The following is a 25,990-nucleotide window of genomic DNA, read 5'->3' on the forward strand; positions in this document are numbered from 1 at the left end:
CTAATACGCAAGTTTAATATTTTCCAACAAACTCCTACAATCTCATCAAAATTATTAGCACTACCAAATAATTCAAACAACATCCGCGTACTGCCCAAAACGGGAAGGAATATCGGTACACCAACTCCGTTTAACTTGGAACCGCATGCTATAAAAATAAATAGTCAAATAGCACAATTTAAACTACTAAAAGAAAGTTTAAACAATAAAAACATTGGGCGACACAATTAAACAAATTAAACATCAAGTTTGAAAATATTCTAAAAAGATTGCAACATCAAAACATTTAAAGTAATAAATCAATTACGACTATCATATAAAATTCTTTAAAAACTTACAGACTTTGGGGAGAGACTCTCGAGTTTTTTGTAATCAGCAGTAGGCACAACCCAAACCAGAATCATGCTTTGATACCAACTGAAACGACCCTGACTCAACTTTAAATAATAACTAAATATAATACGGGTTTTTGAAATTCTTAAAATTTTTATTAAAATTTCGGCATGACCTCTCTGTTTATATTACAACCAACCTGTCTCAGACAACAACCAAAATAAAAATAAAAGAAATAAATACTGACGACACCAGAAACTAGGCCGAGGCAAGAACGAGGCCCAAGAGAGAGGTTCGACATATCAAATATCCACAAGATTAAAAATCTAATATTTACATACTAATAAACAATGTTATCGAAACATTACATATGCATTTGACAACTGAGCAAAATAAATGATCCATAACATAGAAATTCTAATAACTATGCGGAAGGCGAGCATAGGTCGGAGGGATGTGCCGTGCCCGCATCGCAGTCCACTCGATAGTCTAGCCTCTCGTGCTCAATGAACTACACCCCACCTGAAAACAATAAGTGTAGTGAGCCTAAAAGACTCAGCAAGAATATGGGGGGGGGCATAACGAGTACTACGTAAATACAAGCACACACAGATTAAAAATAACTGATACTAAAAATACCTTTGTTTTGTGCCCTTACTTTAAACAAGTAAATAAACTTCAAAATAAATGAAAGAACATGAATGAAACATATGCATGGCTAAGTCAAACATAATCAATGAAACTGCATAAACTGAATCTGAATCTGTAACTGTAACTGTGAACTAAGATCCTTGATTGTGACCCAATGGTTTTGATCATGATCATGGCTGCAGTGCACTATGCCGCAAGGAAATCAGGATGTCTCCTAAACTCGTCTTGCCCTGTGATTGGTAAGGGAGGCCAAGATTTCTCTCAACCCCACGCTTACACGTCTATATTTGGTAAGGTAGGCCAAGACGTCTCTCAACCCCACACATACACATCCTTTGGTAAGGTAGGTCAGAACGTCTCCCAACCCCACACATACACGTCATTTCTATAGTCACAATCATCTCACTTCGTTCATAAAATATTTTCTTTCATACTTTCTTTCTTGCCTTAATATAAGAACTTAGCATGCATATGTAAATATGACGTACATGTAAATGTTTATAAATAATCATGCATATGACTCACACATGGATGATCGGGATGGTGATTTAGGATCTAAACCAAATGATGGAGAATTTAACCCATAAATTGCACTTACGACAAACTCGAGCGGTTTGCCCTTAAAATTAATAACTTGCTCGTTTCTTAACCAAAAAGGGTTCCGCTTGAAACCTCGACTCCATGACACTGAACTAAGTAGGGAAATCATCCTCGGAATTTATTTCCTAAGCGATCATTTTACAAAAAACACAATTCCGGGCAGCAGCCCTTTTTGCTTCGAAAATTCTGCACCTAAGCAAGTAAATTAAAATCTAGAAATCGACCAAAATTTACCCGAATTGATTCCCGCTTTCGCCGACATAATCCTAACATCCCAAAAAAATTCCAGACCCGAGCCCATAATCAAAACATGAGATAAATCCTGTTTTAAAAACAGTTTCTGGACAGCCTCCTCCTAAGACTCAAAATTCTGCACACCATGACTTGTATGCCTAGAATTCGATCAAATCCTAGTCGAATTGATTCCCGCTTGAACCGACGTATTTCTATCATCCTAGAATATTTCTAAACCTGAGCCCTTGACCAAAACCCGAGTTAAACCCCGTTTAAAAATTGGTTTCCGGACAGCCCACTCATTTAAAAGAAATCTGCTCGTGCCACGTTTTCAAACTCAACCAACACGCTTAGGTATTTGTCTCCAAACCCCCAGCCACTATCCTAGCATCAAAACTAACATCTAAGCTCACCTAAAACTCTTTAAAATTTACCATAATTAAGCCCAAAAGCAGCTCCACCAAACAACCAAATTCAGCCCCTAAAAAAAAACTGGACAGTTCGAAATCCTCCAAGCCAATACCCCATTCCAATTTCATCCATTCTAATGCTACCATGTGAACTACATATCACCCATGTTAGCTCCTAAATCACCAACCAAATCCACACAAACAGCGACACAGAATTTTTTTTTTGAAGTTTCATGCTTGAAACTAGAGATTTTCGAAGATAAGCAAACATCAATACATTCTCATTCCAATGTTTTAAATCAATCATTCCTCAACATATAAATATGATTAAATCCATTGTCATTCAAAAAAACCCAATCAAAACACTTAGCCGTGAGATTTAAAAGAAAACAGGGCATGGGACTTTCAAAAAGGGGAAAAACCGATGATATGCATACATACACTACCACACATGACATATTAAGTTATTTGAGCCAAGAGAACCACATTCTTGCCTAGACTAGAGAAAAGAAACCGAAATGACAAAAGCTCGAAACGAGCTGAAGCTCGATCCAAGTAAGCTGCAGGGCAGCTCGAACAGCTTGAGCTATGGGTGAGCTACGATGGAACTGATGATCGGCTGGAGCTGCTGGAGGGAACGGCGGCAGGGATGCTCATTATTCTGAAATTTCGAAAACCACAAGAATCAACATCCCAATTCCAATAATCATTAAAACCTCGTCAAGCACATAAAATAACTCAAGCGTGAAATAGAAAAGAAAAAAAAAAGGACTGCTCGGTCAAGAGGAAGAGCTCGAACAGGGCACCTAAATATATATATACATTTTCAAAACTTCAAAGAATGCAATACACAAGATGCCCTACTCTACATGGTGGAAAGAAAGAATCATACCCGCCTTAAATCGAGAAAAACAGAAATGGGAAGCTCGATGGGTTGGGAATCGAGCTGAAGGTAGATACAGGGTAGCTCGAATAGCTAGCCTAGGGTGGTGCTGCGATGGCCTGGTGGCTGGCCGGAGGAGAAAGGAAAACGGCTACTGGCGGCGAGCTGTGCAGAAGAAATGAAGAAGCCGCTCGATTCTTTGAAGAACAGGGAATGCTGCGCTTTGGGTGTGTGTTGTGTGCGTTTTTGAGTGTAGGAGTGTGCGTGTGTTGTGAGTAAAAATTAGGGATTAGGGTTATGTATTAGGCCTTGAGTCTAAGTGTAAGTATAGGTGTATCCATAGGAGTTTGAGTGTGTGAGTGATAGATAAAAAAGTCACACATTTTCTTTTTTTAAAAAAAAAAAATGCTACACCGAAATCGGCAACTTTGGTTCTATATAATAAAATGTACAAGCTAGAAAAATCCAGGAATTAAACACTCTAAATATTCTGATGTCACGACAATGAGTAAAATATTTAAATACCGCGCAGAGCGATTTAAAATAATTTAAACAATCTAGACAGTTAAAATAATTTAAAATGATTTAAAATAACTAACCGCTAAACTTAGGCTATTTAAAATAAATAAATTGGACACTCGAAAATATTTAACCAAATAAGCTAAACAATTAAAATCATTTAAATGAATAAACTAAACCATTAAAAATCAAAAATAATTTTAATAAGCAAAACCTAAACCTTTAAAATATTAACACAATTTAATTGCACAATAAAATCATTTAGACAGATAAACTTAAACAATTAAAAATATTAATTAAATAATTAGTAAAATAAAATCATTTGAACAAATAATTAAATATTTTAATAGCACATAATCCAGATAAAGAATTTAAATCAATTAAACTAAAAATAAAAATCCTAATATTTATTAAATTAATGCACGCGATTTAGTAGATTGAATTTTAGGCGTCACACATAGTGAGTCTTTAACCCTTCATAATAGGCTAGGTCAACCTTTGCTTGTGCAATCTTCTGCTCAGCATGCACTAATTGAGCTTGTATGAATGCAGGATCAATATCATGAGCAGTAGAGGGGGGTACAAAAACAGCAGTGGCAGAGGAGGTGTTGGCAGCACCTGCCACAATACCTGCGGCATCAGCACACTCAGACCAAGGAAGGTCTATCTTCCGATTTCCTTTGAGCAAAGCAGGTGCGATCTTTAGCAACTCTCCTGGAGCAATAAGTACTTTATCATCATCCTTCTCAATCTCTTGAGATAGCAGCATAGAATAGATGAGTGATGGATAAGGCAGCTTCAATGTTGGTTGTGCACAGTCTGCAAAGGCCATGACTGTGTCAAACACAAGTCGACCATAGTTGAAATTGCTTCCTGTGCCAATGGCGTACAAGACTGGAGCCTGATGCTTGGTAACAACAGTGGAATTCCCAGATGGAGTCCATGTCTTGGCAGCGGTCTTGTGTAAAACAGAGTAGAAGGAGGTGAGTTTGGCAGCCTGCAACTTCTTAGGGTGTGAGGGAAAAACAGTGACTTGACCACCTATAATGATAGAGGTCATCTCATCCATAGAAGATAGTGCAGCATCATCACAGGTAAGAGTATGGAGGAATCCATTTATCATCGCAGGACTGAAGGCAAAAATCTGTCCACGCACATACACCTTCCCATACTTTACATATCGCGGATCCTTCACAGATTCAGTCAAATTACAGTAGAATTCTCGAATAATTTCCCTGCAATACGGACCAGCAGTTGAGACGGTGGCCAGCAGATTTCTCACCTCAAAGAATCTGACCAAATTTTGAGCTCCATAGCTCTCCACATCAATATTACGTTCCTCAAGGAACTCACGATCAGAATACTTATCCCAGCAGTCAGCAATTTCCTTGGAATAAAAAGTAGATTAGTAGGATGAATTTACCCGATATTCTTCACCCAAGGTGTTGTCCAAGGTGTCGGCAACACCTTCCTCAGCACATTCTTCTTCTTCATCAGAGTCATCAGAAATTGACTCTTCTTCCAATACTTTCTCAGCATCTGAACCTTCACTTGAATCAGAGCTGGAACTATCAGAGGGTTGTGGGCGGTTATCAGCGTATTCCTGAAGCATCTCTTCATTGGGTTCTTCATCCGATTCATTAGTAGGCATAGCTACTTTCTTTCCTTTTGACTTATTCATCTTTGCCATGAACTTGGCTATCAACATCTCCTCATCATCGGACAGAGCAGGAGGAGCAGCAGATGATGGTTTCTCAACAGTGGGAATGGATGCAGATGCATCTTTTTCTTCATCAGCAGCAACAGATTGAGTCTCTGGCTCTGTGGATTCATCCTCAGACGATGAATCTGTCTTTGATGATTTTTCTTCTGATTCAAATGGAACAGGGATAGTTGGAACAGATGGTTCCATTGCACTGGCTTTCCCCCTTTTTCGATGTACCAGCTTGAAATCCTCATCGGAGCTTGCATCACCAGAAGAAAATTCGGTGTCCACAAGAGAAGGTCTGGATGATTGAACCTTCCCTCGAAATCTTTTGGATGCTGTATAATCAGGATTGTATCCTGCTTGTCTCTTGGATCGGTGAGTTAAGGGTTTCGTGGGAAACACCTTATTCACCACGCTCATGCCTGGTAAATTCTCTACATCGATGGCATTGTCAGGCTCTCCTGGAGCGATGGAGCCCAGAGGCACAGGTTCCTCGGCAACAGGAATGATTGCTTGCTCAACCACAGGGTGTGGTGATGTAGGTGCCATGACACCTTCCGCAGCATCTTTCGAATATCCCATCTCAGAGCGAATATCGTGTGAATCAAAACTCTTTCCTGCCATTAGATTATGAAAGAATGAAGGACACAGAAATTTTGAGCAATCTGAAAATTGGGAGAACAAAGAATACACTTGAGCGATACGAAACAAGGAAGTAGAATATTTCCTTAAACAGATAAGAACACAGATATATTAGTCACCAAATCTTTTCCTATTCTAGCTTGAATTCTGAGTAGGCCCCAACGGTAACAAAATTCCCAACGGTAACTCTTCAAAAACGGTAACAAATCCGATTTAAAATAGGCAATAAATCCCTTGAATTTCACCGATAATCTAGGCCCAAATATTTCACCAAATATTTTCAAAATTAACTCCTCATCAGAATATAACACCACTATAACAAAATCCAATCACTTTCAAATTCAAAAATTCAGAGGATAGGGCAAAAATCAAAAAAATTTATTTGATCAGAATTTGTAACCTTTCGGCCAAATATATTCACAAATATGCATGCCCTAATTATGTCTAAAAACAGAGTGTGACATAAAAATAAAATGCAATTTTATGCACAAATAAATGTTGACAAGTGAGGCCACGATGTTGGTAACATCTTCCAGCAGCACTTCAGGATTCAGAAAAATTTTGATATTTAATTCATTATTTTTAAAGAAGTGGTAGCTTGCACACTAAAGAAACGATCTTCATATGAACCCCTTTAGGTAGCTTTTTCTATTTGCTTCTGATTATCAATCAAATTTGATGATTGATTCAACTCAAGCTTAATCATATTTTGTTCTTTTGTTATTCTGATTTTGCAATGTCACTTTTCATTTGGGACAAGATCATGGAATACACGAACGTCCCTCCACTACTTTGTGACAAAGTCAGAACTCTTCTTTGATTAATCCACATTAAGCTGTAAAATATTTTGATGAGAATCCTGAGTGAAAACTAGTCAATGGTTACAAAGTATCCAACACATCACAAAACAAAATGAATGCATGAATGCATGAATGCAGTATGCCTAATATCCTAAAAATGCACATGCATGAAAAAGTGTTGTCACAGGGTGTTGGCAACACTCCTGACAACATCTAAGATCTGTTTATAATGCACACATACTGAAAGACTTCTTTAGATTGGAAAATCTCTCGAAATCCAAAGCTTTTGTGAATATATCAGCTAATTGGTTATTAGTTCCAACAAACTCAATTAAGATCATGCTTTTCTCGACCAAATCTCGAATGAAGTGATGTCTAATGTCAATGTGTTTGGTTCAAGAGTGTTGTACTGGATTTTTGGATATATCAATGGCACTAGAATTATCATAGTACACAATAGGAGTATCACTCTTAACACCATAATCATTTATCATTTGATTTATCCAAAGGAGTTGTGAGCAACAACTACCAACAGCAACATACTCAGACTCGGCAGTAGACAGTGAGACACAATTTTGTTTCTTACTATACCATGATACTAAGTTATTCCCAAAGTAGAAACATCCTCCCGAAGTGCTCTTCCTCTCATCTAAATCCCCATCCCAATTAGCATCACTAAACCCTATCAAATTAGAATTGGTTTCTTTAGTGTACCACAAACCCAAATTCAAAGTTCCAGCCACATATTTCAGTATACGTTTTACGGCCTTCAAGTGAGTAATTTTTGGGTTAGACTGGTATCTAGCACATAGACAAACACTATACATGATATCAGGTCTAGTAGCACTTAAATATAAAAGAATACCAATCATGCTTCTGTAGAGGGTTTTGTCAACACCTTCGGCAACATCCTCCCTAGACAGTTTTTCATTAGATCCCATAGGTGTGCGCATGTGTTTAGTGTTGTCATTCAGAAACTTCTTTACAAGATTTTTAGCATACTTGTTTTGACACAAAAATATACCATAATGCATTTGTTTCACTTGCAAGCCCAAGAAATATGTTAACTCACCAACCATGCTCATCTCAAATGTAGACGACATGCACTTCACAAAATCATCAACAAGTTTATCATTTGAAGCACAAAAAATTATATCATCCACATAAATTTGGCAAATTAAGATATTACCTTGAGACTTTTGCACAAACAAAGTCTTATCAACTTCACTTTTTTTGAAGCCAATATTGAGCAAGTACTCAGTAAGTCTCCCATACCATGCACGTGGTGCTTGCTTCAATCCATACAATGCTTTTTTTTTTAACTTATACACATAATCAATATGATTTGGATCCTCAAACCCTTTAGGTTGTTTCACGTAGACTTCTTCATTTAGGATCTCATTCAAAAAGGCACTTTTTACATCCATTTGATAAAGCTTCATTCCCATGTTACATGAAATAGCAAGCAAAAGTCAGACTGACTCAATGCGGGCTACAGGAGCAAAGGTTTCATCAAAATCCACCCCTTCAACCTGTGTGTACCCTTGAGCTACCAACCTAGCTTTATTTCTAATGATGTTTTCCGACTCATCAGTTTTATTTTTAAAAATCCATTTAGTTCCTATAACATTACCATGAGCAGGACACGGTACCAAGTACCAAACATCATTCCTAACAAATTGTTCTAACTCTTCATGCATAGCATTGACCCAAAATTCATCTCTTAAAGCCTCTTCAACCTTTTTGGGTTCAATGTTTGACACGAAACAAAAGAATCTAACCTGAGAATACGTAGAACTCATGCACAATAAACCTGCCATCTTTCGATAATCCACTTTCTCTTTCCTTCAAGTTTGAAATTCTCCATGCACATCTCCAATGACCTGTGAGGTTGGGTGATTCTTCTGAATTCTGCTTGGAACATTCTTTCCAGCTTCATTTACCTCACTGCTCTCATCAATATTCTCATCAGTAGGCTTTTCAACTTTTGATTTTGGATTTTCTGTAGGAGGTGTGGTCAGAGGTGTTGGCAACACTCCTTTGACAGCATCTAAATTTCCAGAATTTTCAAGCAGATCATTAACTTCATCCTCAGCTGTTTTCTTCTTTAGATCTGCAAAGTCATCAAAAACAATAGTAATTGACTCAAAAATAGTCCTTGTTCTCAAGTTATACATCCTATAGGCTCGGCTATTTTATGAATATCCCAAGAACATACACTTATCACTTTTTGCATCAAATTTAGCAAGATGATCCCTATCATTCAAAACGTGACATACACGTCCAAAAACATGAAAATATTTAAGGTTTGGCCTCTTTTCCATGAGAATTTTGTAGGATGTCATAGTAATATCATTCCTCAAATAAACTCTATTTGAAATATGACATGCAGTATTCAAGACTTTAGCCCAAAAACGTTTTGAAATATTTTTCGAACTCAACATCACTCTTGCCATTTCTTGCAAAGTCCTATTTTTCCTTTCAGCAATTCCATTTTGTTGTGGAGTTTTAGAAGCAGAAAATTCATGAGAAATACCTTTCTTATCACACAGACTAGCAAAATAAGAATTTTCGAACTCCTTACTATGATCAGTCGAATACGGATTACTTTCAGATTATGTAGATTCGTAATCTTAGTGAGCAGTTTCTTGAAGGCATCAAATGTGTCCGATTTTTCTCTCAGAAAATTTACCCAAGTATATCGTGAGAAGTCATCCACACAAACAAAAGAAAATTTTTTACCTCCAAAGCTTTCAACATCCATTGGACCCATCAAGTTCATATGTAAAAGCTCAAGGTAGCGTGTTGTCACAGATGTTAGCAACACCTTGTGTGACACCCTAGTCTGCTTCCCTTTCTGACACGCTTCACACACAAATGGAATACCAGATTTTAAGATAGGCATACCTCTGACAGCATCTAACTTACTTAAGTTCTTTAAAGTCTTGAAGTTTGCATGACCCAATTTTTGATGCCATAGATCAAACTCATTCAATTTTGTGTGCCTACAAGCATCTCTTCTCCAAGTTGATAGCAGTTATCCGATGACCTTGTACCTGTCATGACACACAAATTTGAATTATCAAAAACTTTGCATAATTTCTTATCAAATTGCACATGCAAATTATCATCACAAAGTTGGTTTATGCTTATTAGATTTGCGGTTAATCCTTCAACATGAAGCACATTGCGAAGCTTGGGCAGACCAGCAACATCTAGAGTTCCCTTTCCAACAATTTTTCCCTTTGAACCTCCACCATAGGTTACTTTTCTACTTTTCTGTTCAACATAGTCAGTGAGAAACTTCTTGGAACCTATCATGTGACGAGAGCTACCGCTATCAAAGTACCATGCACCTGAAACATTAGTTCTCAAAACAGTATAAATCATATGATATTGAATATCAGCTTTTGGTACCCAAATCTTTCTTACATAAGATCTGTTTCTAGGGATGTTGTGGGGAGGTGTTGGCAACACCTTCGATGCAGATCTATACCTGTAGTCTTCCTGCAGCTTAAAACAATATGGTTTGATATGACCTAGTCTATGACAGTAGTGACAGATGTACTTATGTTTCCTTCTAGATTTTGAAGGGGCAGCAGGCTGTGGCTTTGGTTTTCGAGGATCACTTGGTGAGGCCTTTTTACTTGAGCTTTTTGCACTGCTACTTTCCTTAACAAACACAGGGCCTTTCAAACTTTCACCAACCTCAAATATGCTGTTTTCAAACCTAAACCAGCCGTACCATCTCTTTCCATCATGAGTAACGAATCAAGCTTGGAAGTGCTTGAATTAAACTTGGCCAATGTAGCATTTGCTTTTCCGAGTTCTTTCTTCACTTGGCTTAGTTCCATGTCCTTCTTACTCAGTATGACTTCCAGTCTTGACACATCAGCCTTTAGATCAGAATTTTCCTTCGAAAGAATAGTATTCATCTTATTCCTTTCAACCCAATCAGTATGAAGTTCTTCAAACATCATCCGAGCTTCTTCCATGGACATTGTCTCTTCACCTGTATCATTATCACATATGTTATCAGTAATGGAGGAATTCAAACAAACTGACCTTTGGGAGATGTTGCGGCCAGGTGTGGCAACACCTGCGGCAACACCTAAAGGATTGACTTGAAATTTTTTCTTGCTCTTCAGTAGGGCAGATAAGGCAGTATGGCTTTCTTCATCTTCTTGTTCTTCTTCTTCAGACTCTCCATCACTCAAGGACGTGTTCATCCCTTTCCTAAGCATGTTGGCACACTCATTTGCATAGTGTCCAAAACCTTGACAAGCATGACATTGAACAGTGTCCAACTTCTTTGACACAAACTTCTTCTTCCCTTCCAACATCAGTCGAGGCTTAGGAGTATCAACAAGTTTCCTTGGTGATTGTTCTGGTCCAGTAATCCTTAAAGGCTTGTTAGAGAACATTGGAGCCTTGAATTTTTGATCCGTCTTTCTTGACTCTTTCATCTTCTTTAGATAATCATTGAATTTCCTAGTCATAAGAGAGATCGAATCATCTTCCAAGTCAGATTGATAAACTTCTTGATAAAATTGAACATACTCCTCGTATGAGGGTTTTGAGGCTTGAAGGGCTATTGATTTTCCTTTATCCTTCTCTTGTTCTGAATTGTTCATCTCAAAAACTTGAAGGATGCTAATCAGTTCAGTCATCTTCATATTTGAAGTGTCTTTAATTTCTTCAAGTGCCCAAATCTTCCCATTAAATCTTTTAGGCAAGGATCGAAGAATCTTGTTCACCATAGTTTCACTAATAATAGGTCCTCCAAGAGCATGTGCCTCTGTAGCTATCTCCCTAAGTTTCTTATCATAATCAGCAATAGATTCATTCTCATCCATCCTGATATTCTCAAATCTTGCGTTTAACAATCTCAATCTTGTTCTTCTTACGCTATCAGTTCCTTCACAATGTTCTTGAAGAGCATCCCATGCATCCTTAGCAACAGTGCAATCAGCTATGATTCCATACATCCTCATATCAACAGTTGCAAAAATTGCATTGAGTGATTTAGCATTGTAGCTTGAACTTTGTGTTTCCTCGGCAGTCCAAGTTTCTTTTTGCTTGATGACGTAGTCTCCATCTCCATCTAGCGTCTTTGGAGGAGTCCAACCAGTCAGAATACTTTGCCAAGCACGAACATCCATAGCCTTAATAGTATATCGCATCATATTCTTTCATAGTGCGTAATTCGTGCCATCAAGGACCGGAGGTTTCAGGAACGAGTTCGCAACAGACGATGAGTCCATCTTATTCCCTGTAATAAAATAAACAAACCAAGATCAGTTCTTAGTGTATCAAGAATATGGCTCTGATGCCACTTGTAAGGGAATGGGCCGGGGGTTATACATAAACTGTTTGAGGTGTTGTCACAAGGTGTTGACAACATCTTTAATAACACCTTGAGTAATTTTCAGCGGAATATAATTAAAGCGTAACTAAAATAAACAAACAACCAATAAACAGACTCAATTTATTTAAGCAAGAGTATAAAATACTCTTGCAGCGCCTCAGGGCAAAACTTCACTAAAAAATTATCAAAGAGTTTTACAAACCCTAACACTAGTGATTATTGTAAAATTCAATTTCTCAAAACAAGTGAGAAAATAAATAGTAAACGTTCTCCTAAAAACATTCTATATGAAATAGAATAATGAAAACACAGTAAGGAGAAAAACTATGTTAAAGCCAAAATCACACGAGTAGCACACTTCTTGATCTCCAATCTTCAAGTATTCTACACGGCTTCAAGTTGTCACAGCTTCAACTAAGCTTCAGAGAGATCTTCAGCTTTTTCACCATGTACGTACTTAGGTTCTCACGTTTTTCTCTCTATCAATCTCTTTATCTTGTGAACGCCTATCTCAAATAAATAGACCAAGAATCCTTCTTCAATATATTTTCTTGTAGGTGTATGATTCCTTTTATTTGATCATATCAAATCTACACAAATAAAGAAAGATAAATATTAGATATGATATGATAAAATATACTAATCAGCTTATCAATATTGCAAATAAAGATTACTTCATGTCCAAGAAAAGCAAAAGATATTTAATAAAATCTTTTTCAAAATAGGATGATTTTAAGGAATAAAATATTTCTTTCATATATATTTGAAAATAAGGTAATGTGACATGAAAACAATGTATAGAATAATCCTTTAATTAAAAAGATCATGCACGTAAATTATTGTTTTTGATAGGAAAAGATTAAATTAAAATTTTGAAATGTGTGTTTTTTAAACAAAATCATGGCGTGAGTTGACGAGATGATGAAAATGTTGACAAGGAAAGAATTTTTTTACACGTACTCAAATTAATTAAATCATCCCATATCTATCTATCTATATATATATATATATATATATTTTTGTGTGTGTGTGTGTAGGGTGTATTCTTTTTTTTTTTTTTTTTTGAAAGGATGTGTGTATTCCACACCACACATAATAAATTTTTTTAAAAGTAAAACATAATAATTGAAGTGTACGTATATAAGTAATAGATATCCATTAATTTTTGAGCAAATTGGTGATAAATCCCCAAACCCAAACTTGACTTTGCCCTAGCTCCCTACCCATAAGATTCTTTGCAATAGCTCCCTAGGACCCCAAAACTTGAATATTTAATTGATTAATTCTTGTACTGGATTTATGCTTTTTTATGCTAAAAATCTAAAGACTTTATGCTAAAATCTGAAGATTTTGTGCTTATTCATGGTACAAAGAATTATCCGTAAAAATGATATCAAAGCCTTAGGTTAATTATTCAGACATAATATTATTCGTTAATTCATGCTTTTCTTTGTTGAGGAGAAGATTTTTTTTAAGATGACTTCAAACGAAGGTTTGAATCAAGAGGATTTTATCCATATGAAATCCTATAAACAAGTTAATCTATTCACAATAGATTACTTACAATAGGTTGTGATTAATGCTCTTAATTTTGAAGAGATAAAGAAAAAATGATTTCTAACTCTCAATTTTTAGAGATTGCCCCAGATTCCTCTAAACTCTCCGGAGATCTTAGAGAAATTCAAAAGACGGTACAATATTACAGCAATCAGCAGTATGAAATACCTCGGAAAATTGAAGAAATCCTTAAGAAACAAGAAGAAATTCTTGGAAACCTAAAGGATCTTCAAAATAAAATCATAAATCTAGAACACACTTCGGGTTCTAGAAAAGAAAATACAGGAGGAAGGTTACCACTCTCATTTGGTACCGAACCTTTGTTACATCAGAATGGTAAAACCAAAATAGTCCAAAAACCTTTAACCAATGATGAAATGATGATTAATCTTATAAAAGCAGTATCAGAGAAAAACACTATCTGATGACTACTTTAGAAAGATTAAATCTCGAGGATCTACAAGATCTTGCGGATTCTTTTGCGAATCTCAAAGTTGTAGATCTAAAAATGAATTTTCCTGAGGATGAACAACCCATAGGGAATCCCCCAAGATATGTGGTTAAACCAGAAGAACCACATAGTGAGTTCCAGGTTGGAGAAAATTCACATCCAGCAGGAACCAGATCAAGAAGGAGTAAAATCCCTCTCCATCAAACTCCTTACGGAAAAACTGTTTTAGATCCAATACATCCTTACGGGGTTATGTTAAACCTTGATGTTTTGGACTTCAAAAACAGAGAAGATCTTATAGATGATTGGACATCAGCTATGAGAATAGCAGCAGGGACATTAGATCTCAATAAAGAATGATTCATTAAACTTCTAGAAATGAGTTTAATGGGATCTGTTAAGATCACATGGGAGATGACTATGCCAGAAACTAAGGAATCAATCTCAGCGGGAGAATCCCTCAGCGAGATTGGAGAAAGAATGGCCACCCTATTTAAAGCACAATTCATAGGGGTGGACTATTTCAATAATCAAGATACAGATAAAAAGAGAAGATATACTCAAGCTCTTTATAGCCTCGAGTAACATGATATCTACTTAGTTGATGAATATATTATATTATTCACTAAATACAGAAGGAATTCGGGATTCGAGGAAAATATAGCTATTCAGCTATTTTTTGCAAAAATGTCAAGTACCTGGAGAGAAATGCTGATTAAAGAATATGTTCCAGGCAATCTTGATACATTGGCAAGACGTGCCTCCTTTTTGAAAGGAAAATTAGCATAATGGTGCCATATGGCAGCATTACAGAAGAACTACAAGAACATAAGGGGTATAGATAAGCGTACACCTTTGTGTTGTAGAGAAAATGATCTTCCAACGATCATTAGAAACAGATCACAAGGATTTAAAAGGAAGAAATTCAGAAATAATCCCTATAATAAAAGAATGAAAAGTTCTTGGAAACCAATAACATTTTGGTCCAAACAAAAGGCCAGATCTTATAGATCAGGTAGAAGAAGTGGACCTACAAGAACATCCCCAGCAATAGGCTCATCACAAAGCAGGGGAAGAACACCATCAAGAAGAACTTTCAGAAGAACTTATACAAGAGCAAGTGAAAGTTTCAAGGATTGCAACTGCTGGACATGTGGAGCAAGAGGACATATATCTACAAATTGTCCAGAAAACGAGAAAAAAGGAGTTAAACTCTTTGAAGCAACACTAAATATGGATGATGCGGTCTTCTTTCAATATCTAGTCCAAGTATATCAATTTGAGGATATCCCCTCAGATGAAAGCATATACGAAGAAGATATATTGTTTAGTCGAAAAGTTTCTGAGGATGAATCAGAATCAGAATCAGAGTAAAGAGGAAGTGTTTCGCCATGAAACACATGAAATTTTGGCTGGGTTCTTTAGCCAAACCACGATATCTCATAATATGGTCCAAAGGATTATGAGAGAAAATCTAACATTACAGAAGTACCAAGGATTTTCGGCAGGATAAGTTGAAAGAGTCTTAGGAAACCTAGGGCTAAGACAAATAAGACATAATTTGATTTATAAGGTATCCAGAAGGGAAATGGCGATCCCTATGGAATTAACCAGTAATCAAATTGAAATACAGTTAATTACCTTTAAAGAAATTCGAGAAGAATTACAGAAATTAAAAGCAAAAGTAGCAAAGACAATGTCTTGGATTCATATTAGAGAAATCCAGATTATGATCAAGGCTACTTTTAAAGAGGGAATAGATTCACCCATAGATATCATAGTATGCGATAAAAGAATGGGAAATATACAAGATGCGGTTCTAGGAACTATCTCGTGAAATTTATGTGTAGGAAAAATTGTGAGAGTTATTTATTCAAGAATAGCCTACAATTTAGCTGATAGAGATTTTAGTCGAGCCTTGACTTTGCATCAAAACTTCAAGGAAAAAAGACTAATGAAGGAAGGTAATAGGCCATATTCTATTACGTATCAAATTTCTTATGCTCTTTCTAATACTCACCATTCTGAATTATTTATTAGAAATGAGTTCATTGAAATTCCAGAGATCTTTGGGAAAGTTGCTCAAGCAATATACCCAGAAAAAATCGAGTTTCCTTTAATTCAGGAAACAGACATTTAAATTCAAGACAGACCGGTTCTATACAGAGACCTTAAAATAGAACCCCGAAGGTTATCTTTCCAAGGAGACAGAATGACAAGCAGGAGATGGGACAAATCTCCTATTCAAGAAATTTCACCAGAAGAAAAAGAGTTTTCTATAATAGGAAAACTTAGATCTCCAGAAAGATGGAAAGAAGTGAAAATAGTATTCGAAATTACAAGTCACACTTGTTCCCTTGTAACTCGATTTACTATTTGGAACAACAGAAAAAAGGAAATTACCAAGGAGTGATAGATATTGGAGAATTGGAAGTTCAAATCTGGGGAATTCCAGGAAAAGAAATGGATCAACTCATTCTTGGTCTAGAATTCCTGGAGGACCATAAACCATGAAAACGCATTGAAAAAGGAATAGAGTTCATGGCAAAAGAAAAGACTTGAAGGATTCAATAAGAATTCTACTAAATGAAAAGCCAAGAGAATTGGATAAGGGACAATCCCTTAATCAGATTCGAGAACTCTGTTCACAGACAGAGGAAGAAGCAACAGTTGAAATTAGTAAGTCATTAACATGATTTACAAGAACGCATTGAAGAAGTAGAAAGGAGTAACCATACTCTACCTTCTGAGGCCTTAGGGAAACTAAAGGTAAATAGTCTTAATCGGATTACTAAGTTACAACGCAGTCTGTTAAAAATGGCAGGGCCATTTAGTAATCCCTTTAAAAAATGACAACAAGTCCTTTCTCCATATACATTCCGATAGGGATGTTATATGAACAATATAAGGCTGAGTATTTTGCAGCTTATATTGACTCGGGAGCAGGAATTTGTACAGCAAAAAGAGGAGTCTTCCCTGAATAATATGAAGAGGGATTGCCAAAAATTGCTGGACGAGATTTCTCTTGAAGAATTTTAATTCTTTGCAAAGGAATAAAACAAGCAGAGATCCTTATGGGAGGTGCAGGTCAAACACCTTGGTACAAGGTAAAAACACCACCAATCTATTTCCATGATATAGGAGCTGATATCCTGTTAGGAAATAACTTCTTACAAATGTTTAAGAAGTACACACAAGACAATGAGTCAAGAAAACTTATGTTCACTACAATTTGTGATCATAAAATTATCGTTCAAAGACTCAAGGTTGCTTTTTATCGACAATTGCCGATAACATTTCGCAGCCAGCGTGGTGATAAAGGACAATTTTTCACCCAAAAATGAAAGATCCAAGAAGGTTTGGAGAAACCATGTTGAAAATAACAACAGAACAAGAACTCCAAACAGAGGATATGGAGCTTCTCAAGGTAAATCTAAATCACATAGATATAGAGTTAGAAAATAAAGTATCCCTTGAAGATGTCAAAAAGAGGCTCAAAAAAAGTTACAACGAGCATCCTTTGGCATGGTGGGATAGAAATCAACTCAAAGCCAGTCTTACTCTAAAGAAAGGCAAAGAGTATGAATTCGTCAGATATAAGCCTATCCCGATGAACATAACAGATCAAAGGGATATGAGAATAATTATCAAGGAACATTTGGACCTTGGTTTAAACAAAGAAGAAGTTTCACCATATAGCAGCCCAGGTTTTCTGGTTAGAAATCATGGTGAAATAAAAAGAGGGAAACCCAGGCTAGTTATTAACTACCAAGGTATTAATAAAATCCTGGAGTTTGATGGGTACTTCATATCAAGTAGAGAACACCTAATTAGCTGTGTACGAAATGCTAGAGTGTTCTCAAAATTTGATTGTAAGTATGGATTTTACCAGATTCGAATGGAATAAGGAAGTAAGAAATTCACAGCCTTCTCTACTCCACAAGGACACTATATTTGGGAAGTTATGCCTATGAGATTAGCTAATGCACCCCAGATATTTCAAAGAAAGATGGATAACCTTTTTAAAGATTATTTCAACTTTATGTTTGTTTATATTGATGATATTCTTATAGCATAAAAAAAATAGACGAACACGTTAAACACTTAGAGATTTTCTTTAAAATTGTAAACAAGAAGGACTGGTTTTATCTGAAAAGAAAGTAGTCATAGCAACAAGGAAAATTGAATTCCTCGGTATTGAGATTGATGAAACTGGAATAATTCTACAACCCCATATTGTGAAAAAGGTAAAGAATTTTCCAGATAAACTCAAAGATGTAAAACAACTCCAGAGTTTTCTTGGAGTAGTTAATTTTGCAGGGATGCTTATTAACAATCTAGCAATGTACAGAAAGGTGTTCAGTCCTTTGTTAAAAAAGGATGCTAGGTTTATATGGACCGATGACCATACTAAAGGGGTAAACCAATTAAAAGAGATATGTAAGAATCTCCCAAAAATGGTTATACCCGTAGATGAAGATGATCTGGTATTATTTACGGATGCCAGTGACGATTGGTGGGCAGCAGTCCTTACCAAGATCACTCCAGATGGGAAAATACCATGCAGATACTGTAGCGGTCTTTTTTCAGAATCTGAGGCCATTAGATGACATATCAACGAGAAGGAATTTTATGCAGTTAAAAGGGCTTTTGAAAAATGGCCATTATTTTTACTTGCTAAAAAATTCACTCTGAAGGTTGATAACACCCAGGTAAAAGCTTTCCTAAAATAAGATTGAATCTAAACCTGAGAAAGCTAGGTTATTAAGATGGCAAGCATTATGTCAAAATTATATTTTTGATATTGTTATTATTAAATCTCATGAAAATATTCTTGCAGATTTCTTAACAAGAGATGGAAGGCAGTGACGTGGATTCCATCATGAAAATGCAGAGGCATCTCAGGGAACACCTTGGGTTGCTTCAAAACGAGTTCAACCAGTTAGCCATTAATGCTGAAATGGCCGGCAGGTTACAACAAGCTGATCGGATCAAAGTATCTAATCGAATTACAGGATGTATGCAAGCTCAAACACAACTATGGGCTGCTATTCAAGGGCCAATTGTGAAGGCTATAGAGAAACCATTATTTTCTCATAAACAAGATATGCTAAAACCATTGGTTTTACAAGAACAAGAAATACAATCACCGGTTGTGAAACAAGATGTTGAGGAATCCAAAACTCAAGAAACAAGTGATAATCTATCATCAGCCTTTGATGATCTGGATGAAGCAACAATTGATGAGGATAACTCATCAAGTCAACCCTCCGCCTCTGGGGTAAAAGAGGAAGAGATCAATCTTAGGCCCAACACTGACAAGGGCAAATCTAAGATTGATACTAATCCATCTATTATTTCTCCATTCCAGGTTTATCAACAAAGGTGGGAGAAATTGAATACAAGGAGTGAAATCAACCCGAACACTTGCAGGGTTGATGTTGCAGGAATATATCCAAGGGTTTGGCTAAAAAACAATGTCAATCGTAAAAATGTAAAACTATGGTATGAATTTGGGGCTTTGGCCTCAGTTTATACAACGTCACCAAGCTTACCGGAGATATCACAGTTACCAAAATGAATCCAGGAAGCAGTCCAAGAAACATGGACAAATAATGATCATTTGTCCAGAGGAGATGTGCTTGAGTTATACTTTTGTAGTGCAGCTCCAAAACCAACAGTGAAAGGATCACATGAACCCTTTCATTTCATCAAGCTGAAGAGACCTGATATAAACAGTCATAAATTTATCAAGGATCCTAAAACTGAAGAAATACCCTTGGTGTCCACTTTCGGGGAAAATGAGATCTCAACCAAAAGGGCATGGGGTATTTGGGTCTGTCTTACTGAGATAGACAAAGTCAAGTTTCCATTCAAATTTTATCAGAATTCTGTGAATGGATCGTTCCTTTTGAACACAATAACAGGAAAAACTACAGCATTTGCGGAAGAACTCTTCGAAAAGAAGAGAAACCTTTTGTGGAACAGCAAGCTGCCGGGGAGTAAAGAAACTCGCCGAAAATTTTGTAACATACGTCTTAAGGTAGAAAACGAATTAAGGTTGTGTTGGGTGTCGTTGAAGGAGCTTGTGCAGAAAACATTTGTTGCGACTGCGTATGACCCGACGACATTATGGTCAAAGAGGTATTTAAATTCAATTTATCTTACGAAAGCACGTTGGACCCTTAATCCGGAGTATATCGGCTGAAAACCTTGCGTAACTGATAGTCTTGCATGGCCGGGACTGGTTCGATAGGTATAACAAAGCCACGTACAAAGGATAAGTTTTATTTAATTTTTAATTTAAAAATGAGGACCACTAGGGAGTGAAAATAAAAAAAAATGGTGGGTAGAGAGTTAAGTTAAAGAAAAATTTGGTAGTGGGGAGTTTAAAATAATTTGCCCTTAATTTTTTGTTTTTGTTTTTTAAAAAAGAAATTTCTTTTTCGATATATATAGAGTATAGATAATTACACGGCCTAAAGCTACTGCCATTATAGTGACAAGACGATGACCATGATCTGCCCCGTCCTTTTCATTCTACCTTGCATAACTTCCCACGTTACATACATATACACATTATATATATATATATATAGCTGGGGGCATGCAGCAGCCTTATAGGGGGATGGGATGGGATGGGGTGGGGTATTGTTTTGTCACCTGATCATCTATCTAAGTTCTTGGGATTGAATCCCACCTTTTGTTTTGCGTTTTAGAATAAAAATTTCAAGAATCCTGTTTATGTTTTTTTTATAGAACTTGGGCACTGTAATAATATATATTCACATAATCACATGTATGTATATATGTATAATGTATCTATGTTGGACTTTTTTATTTTTATTATTTTATATCTTCACAAATTAAAGCTAATAAGAACGTACAATTCAAGTGAATGAAGGAACTATAACAAGCTCGTGTGGATTATATTAAGCTTTTCATGCAACATGCATGACGTCGACTTTCAAAATACTCCTAATTTGTTTGATGTATGGATGGAATAAATTCAAAAACATTCTCTGTTTATGCATAAAGAAATTTAATTCATCGGGAACTTGTCTAATTTGTCTCGGTTTACGAGCTGCACGCAGCTTCAATTTTGGATTTTTTTTAAAATTATTTAATTTGGATTGGCCATTTATAGAAGTAGAATTCAAAATAAATTGAATATAGGAATAAGTGTGTATATATTCATTCATTGCATATTTATGTGGTCCGAGAAGCATTCAATTTTAATCATAACCCAAATTTATTACTGATCAAACTTTGCATTCAATAAACTCACTGACACTCATGCAACATTAATATTTTCCTTCACATGTTTTTAAAAGCAAATAAATAAATAAATTAACTCTCAAAATTTTACTTTTTCAATTTACACTTAAATTATATAATATATATATGTAATATTTTGCATCATCCTAGCTAAAAGTTCCAAAATAAATTAATTAACTAAGAAAACCAATAATGCAAACTGCCAATATATTACCTAATCATAATCGATCTAAATTCAAAAAAAATATCATGATTAATAGCATCATTCAACATACTTATGTACGTTTGTATATCTGAGCAAGAGATTGCTAGGGTTTCGAATTTCAACATTTGTCAGAATGATCAAGAAGATTCAAAGAAAACAAAATTCAAACTAAAGGGTCCTCAAAAGATTTAACCTTGCCAAGATTTCTGGGTTTGATTTCCATCAGCACTACTGTTCATGCAGTTGCTGAAACCAGTCAAACTCAGAAGTTCACTTCGAGACAAAGGCCTCAGTCCCAAGAAATCCCTCGTCAATCCATCGTTTCCACCACCACCTTCATTTCCACTACCATTGCGAACTAATTTCTTTGTCGCGAAAGGATAATTCAAGATCCCACCAAATGCAATATTCATTTCTTCGCCAATCAGAGGAACATGGCTGGGGTGGCTGTTCATTATCATTTCATGGAGGAAAGAAGATGACGCAGAAGAAAGAGGGTTATTATTAATATTAATAATATTGTTGGTGGTGTTGTTGCTAATGGTAATGCTAGTGTCACCTGGTCCTGTACTAGCACCACCACCACCTGTCATTGCTGCAGCTTTATTCCCAAATGAAGTCAAGCCACTGATAAACTCGTCACGTGAAGACAAGTTTAAACCAAAACCAGCTGTTACATTTTGACCAGAAGAAGAATCGCCAGCGGACATGTGAGCTTGGTGTGGCCTCATAAACACACCCGCGGGTGATGCACATTGGTTGCTGCTGATGCCTTTTGCGCCCATCTGAGCTGCTTTCTGCAGCAATGCAGTTGCTGAGAGGTGAGGAGAGGGGGGTGGTAGGGGGTGGTGGTGGTGGTAGTGGGGTAGTGGGGTGGGGCCCATGCTGTTGCTAGGGTTAGGGTTTGGATTTGGATTTGGATTCTGATTCTGATCCTGATCATGATGATGATGATTCTGGCTGTGCTGAAAATCTTGAAAGAGTGATGATGATGGAGTGGTGGTACTGCTGGTCATGAGGTCAATGGGCTGTGGGCCAAGAAATGATGTGCAAGATAGCCATGGTGGGATCTCTGGCCTCATGCTGAAGTTTTGTTCCTCTTTCTTGATGGGAAATGTCTCATTTGTATTATTGTTCAATTGGGATTGAATTTGTTGGAGATTCATGTGATGAGAAGAAGCTCCTGACCCAGCGCCTTGAAATGGGATTGTTATATTTCTTGCATTTTCTTCTGCTAGAGCATCACAAAAAGCTCTGTGTGTGATAAAGCTATCTCTCCTGAAAAAGATCCAGCAAGAAAATTACATTAATTCAAGAAACAAATGCACATATGCTTTTATTTGGTTGATGGGATGTGAATTTGCTGAATAATTATTTTTTATTGGTCGAGTCTTCTGTTTGTTTCTGAAGAGTGAGTGGGGGTCTCATTTGACAGGATATGGGAAATATGCTAATTTACAGTTATAGAGGAATATTTTAATCAACAAGTGTGTGTCAAATCAGTTGAAAATTTTGAAAATGAAGTCCCTGGAAAATGGAAATGTTGATTAGCCCGAAAAGAAGAATAAGCTGTTTGAGAAATATAATATAAGAGGACAAAAACAGTTAAGAGATTAGAAAATCAAGAAATGCCTTCTATAGCTAGCTAGCCATTTTTATACAGTGATTGATGGGATCAACTTCACACAGATCCAAAAAGGAGAAACCTTGATAAACTAAATAATTAATAATCAAGAAATTTGGGTAACTCAATTTGTAACTACCTATGCAAATTTTGATTTTTAAAAAAAAATGGTTGATTTTTGGTATCTAAAAGTTGAATTACCTGGAGAAGATAGTTCCACAGTCACATCTGTATTCTTTGGTGCCACAAATCTTTGAGTGTGCTTTCCAGTCAGATTGAACCGCATACCTCTTGGAGCATTTCTCACATTTCCATTTCTTCTCTCCATGTTTTCTGCAAAAGTGCTTCTTAATTCCCGTCAAATCTCCCAATGCCCTCGATGGCTCATGGTGGACACAGCTGCTTTCTGGGCAAACATACACTTTTTTCCTTATCTCTTTGCTTGTTCTCTGCTTCAGCTTCCATGGGAGATTGTGTCCTCTTCTGTGTAGCTGCAGGTTTTGGTCCCTTTGAAAACCTTTGTTGCAGATTTCACACACAAATCTGTTGGTTGCCATAAGGGTTCTCGGGGACAAAGCTATCACTTCTGCATCAGGGTCTGGTAAAAAAAAAGATATCATATTATATATATATAACCAAAACTGGAGAAATCATAAAGCTGGGCTTTTTTTTTGTTTCTGTTTTTTTACCTGGATGGCCTGGTTGGTTTCTCTTTTTCTTGATTGGTTGTGGCTGTGGCTGTGGCTGTGGCTGTGGTTGATCTGTGGGAGGGAAATTATAGAGTGGATGATACATTCCACCATTGTCGTTCTTGTTACTCGAAGAAACACTAGCTTCACCAGATGCAGTAGTCAAGTTAGACATGTTTTCTTCCACAGGAGTTTGTTGAATCGATGCTAAAGTTTTCATCTTTCTTTTTCCTCTTTTAAATCTGAATATAATTTCTTTAAACAGATGCAAATTAATTAATACATCAGCAAAAGCATAATCATTAGCTAGAAATCCAAGTACTGTTGCATCATGGGGTGTGGATGAGTCCACAGATCTTTAACTTTTTCTTAACAATAAGACAGGATTTTTGAGATCTAAAGACAAAATACTAACCTAGAAAAAGGCTAAAGTAGGTGAAAACTGGACAAATATGTGTTCCTTAAAAGTCTAGTTTCTTGTTTGAACCTTAAAAAAACTTCATCTCCATTCTTGATGATGGCTTCTTCTTCCACCCCTTTGGCATCACCGCAACAGACAACTATTTCTTTTCTTGAGAAATAAAATATAATAAAAAGGAAGATAAAGCTAAAATCTGACTCATGAAGATGATACCAAAAAAAGAAGAAGAAGAAATAGCTAGAGAAGAAAACCACAAGTTTTTGTTCAAGATTTTCTTGCTAAAACCAAGAAAACCAGATCAGAAACACGCATGTGCCTTGTAAGAACAAATTAATAATAAGCTAGAGTACCCATCTTCAGTTCAGGATTTTTGCTTAAAAAAAATGCTTTTTCAGTGCGTGTTTGTGTGTGTTTTTTTTTTAGAAGAAAGAGATGTGGATGAGAAGAAATCTCTGAAAATTAATTAATCCACCCTTTGCACAAAAAATAACACACCCCCCTACGGCTAACTCTGACGTGCACTTTCTGTCTTTACTTTTGTTCTCTTCTCCAAACCCCAGAAAAATTTAAATTTTTTTTTAAAAAAACAAATTAATAAATTTTTTGAACTCACTCCACCTTTCACTTCTCTTATATAAAGCGACACAAGAAAAGCCGCCATGTGAAAAAGAGACTTGGTTTTTTTATATTATAGAAAGAGACATTGATATATAAATTTGCATGATTTTTTACACTAGAAATAAAGTTGGCAGTAGATGCCTTTCAGATTTGTATTTTATTTATTTATTTATTGTGGATCGATCGGACATGCATGATTGAGTCATTGATTAAGTCTTTGTGACCAACCCCATTATTTTTTTAAAAAAAAGTTATCATTTTCTTTAATTTGTTTCACAATTATTTGCTAATCTTTCATTTCATGATATTTTCATTTATCAATGTCCATTGGCATTACATATCTTATTTAATTAGTTATACAATATTTTAATTGAGTTTTGATATATGGTTAATAATTATATATCGATGGTTTAAAACTTGACTGATTGATGGTTAACTAACTAGCAAACTAATTAGTGTTGACTAAAATTCTAAGAAATTTAATGCATTTGTTTGACTTAGTTGTGACCTGATTCATTTTGTACGTATCATGATTTATTATTTACAATTGCAAATAATAAATAAATAAAGTAAAATAAATCAACATGTACACTATTACTTTCCGTGACCCACCAATTATTATTATTTTTAGACATTCTTCCCAATGTCGCATGCTTGCTATTTGAATATTGCACCACCTTAGCTATACAAAATAACTTTTTTTTCTTGTTGGTATTGATTAATAAAAGATATATAGATATTAGAAATGAAAATTTAAAAAATTACTATCGATTTGTCATTTTCTTGTCCATCCCTCATTATTTTTTTATTCTTGAAATGGGATCTTTCCCAACCAAAGTCTTAACATGCTGTTCCAGCTCACATGTCATAACAAAATATGAGGAATCTTTTTTAAATACTTTTTCTTCAAACTAAATTTTTTTTTCAAAAAAAATGTATTACTTATTAAATATGGGTGGAACAAAAAACTTGTGAAGCCAACAAATACATGAGTTTTGA

At 35.9% G+C, this 25,990-nt stretch overlaps 1 protein-coding gene and 1 long non-coding RNA gene across 7 annotated transcripts; both read right to left on the minus strand.

The window, feature by feature from the left end:
* Positions 1 to 519: 519 nt before the first annotated feature.
* LOC140867045 (uncharacterized) lies at positions 520 to 3,397 on the minus strand. Its single transcript, XR_012145031.1, has 3 exons — positions 3,121 to 3,397; positions 2,723 to 2,889; positions 520 to 855 (listed from the first exon to the last, which is right to left on the minus strand). It is a non-coding gene; the product is annotated as an uncharacterized lncRNA (long non-coding RNA).
* An 18,284-nt stretch (positions 3,398 to 21,681) lies between these two features.
* LOC140859937 (uncharacterized) lies at positions 21,682 to 24,955 on the minus strand. Of its 6 annotated transcripts, none has more exons than XM_073262572.1 (4): positions 24,440 to 24,955; positions 23,953 to 24,092; positions 23,465 to 23,861; positions 21,682 to 22,917 (listed from the first exon to the last, which is right to left on the minus strand). In XM_073262572.1, exons 2-4 carry the CDS (start codon positions 24,056 to 24,058, stop codon positions 21,828 to 21,830), a joined length of 1,593 nt encoding a protein of 530 aa, XP_073118673.1. In that variant the 5' UTR covers positions 24,059 to 24,092; positions 24,440 to 24,955; the 3' UTR covers positions 21,682 to 21,827. The 6 variants fall into 6 exon arrangements, with proteins under 6 accessions (XP_073118673.1, XP_073118672.1, XP_073118669.1 ...); XM_073262571.1 differs by having other exon boundaries at positions 23,953 to 24,096; XM_073262568.1 differs by having other exon boundaries at positions 23,953 to 24,207.
* Positions 24,956 to 25,990: the final 1,035 nt, after the last annotated feature.

This window comes from Henckelia pumila, chromosome 4 (genome assembly GCF_033568475.1).
Source record: "Henckelia pumila isolate YLH828 chromosome 4, ASM3356847v2, whole genome shotgun sequence".
Taxonomy (NCBI): Eukaryota; Viridiplantae; Streptophyta; class Magnoliopsida; order Lamiales; family Gesneriaceae; genus Henckelia; species Henckelia pumila.